The sequence below is a fragment of the Trichophyton rubrum genome (assembly GCF_000151425.1).
Source record: "Trichophyton rubrum CBS 118892 genomic scaffold supercont2.18, whole genome shotgun sequence".
NCBI lineage: Eukaryota > Fungi > Ascomycota > Eurotiomycetes > Onygenales > Arthrodermataceae > Trichophyton > Trichophyton rubrum.
In genome coordinates, this window is record NW_003456411.1 from 3,750 (window position 1) to 4,905 (window position 1,156).

Below are 1,156 nucleotides of genomic sequence, written 5' to 3' on the forward strand. Positions count from 1 at the left end.
TAATAATAATATTATTAGCTATATTAAATAAGTAATTAAAAAGTCTAATTAATATTCTTTTATTATAATTTTATATTCTCTTTACTACTATTATATTCTAATATTATTATATTTTAATTTATTTTTATATATTATATATATTCTATTTTATATATTAGCTTTTTAAAATTATAATATATAATATTTCTTATATATAACTATATTATTATAATAGTATATTATAATATTATTAAATATAATATTCTCTTTAAATAATATTAATTAACTTACTTTAATATAATATAATATCATCTCGTGTATAGTATATAATATTAATAATAAAATTAAAAGAATTAAAATAATTAAATTAAAAATAAAATATAAATACTTAAATAAATAATTAAACTTTTATTAAAAATAATTAAAAAGCTTTAATACTTAATAGATAGCTTTATTAATTATAAGAGGAAGTTAAATTTTCAAACTTTTAATTTACTTAGTAATGGTTATTTAATATCTTTAATACTTATAATTAATATACTACTTAAAATATAAGAATTTTTACTAATATTTTAATAATTTCTATAAATATATATATATATATATTTGCCTTCTCGACTCTATTTATTGCTTTTCTCTCACTAGATATACTATATTGGTAAGAACTATAATCCTTGAATAAGTTAGTAATTGGGTGCACGATGTATATATAGAGACAAAATAGTGGATTTTGTGGTTATCTAAAAACTACACGAAGGTTGGAAATATAAGACAAGAAAGCTACTATAGAACTTGTCTGTAAATGTAGGACTGCGATGTATATTGCATGGTGATAAGCTCTGGAGGCTATTAGAACACGTTGAATCAAGAGACGAAAATAATCAACATTTCACACTCATTATATATGTATACGCTATGCCATGCTATACTGTGCTATGCCGAGCCATCGATTATCCAAAAACGCCCAGCTTTTATTTTATTTTTTATTCGTTTTTCCCTTTCTTCTAAATAACCTGTCCCTTGACCTGTTTTATCTGCTTTACATCGACGTTTCTCCAAATAGCGGCGGCAGCAAATCCGATCGCCCATATAGTAGTACCGGGCTGTGAGCATACTGGTTTGCGCACTTCCATAAGCGCGTTGGATGGCGATTCTACCCGGGGAGCCGATAGGGTAG

At 24.0% G+C, this 1,156-nt stretch overlaps 1 protein-coding gene across 1 annotated transcript in view; it reads right to left on the minus strand.

Annotated features, from left to right (window-relative positions):
- Positions 1–610: 610 nt before the first annotated feature.
- TERG_08619 (uncharacterized protein) overlaps positions 611–1,156 on the minus strand; it is a gene marked incomplete at its 5' end in the record, with an annotated part of 2,226 nt that continues 1,680 nt past the window's right edge. The window contains one exon of the mRNA XM_003230806.2: positions 611–1,082. Within this exon, the coding sequence (XP_003230854.1) occupies positions 984–1,082 (99 nt within the window). The 3' untranslated portion in view covers positions 611–983. The remainder of the gene's footprint in view (positions 1,083–1,156) is intronic.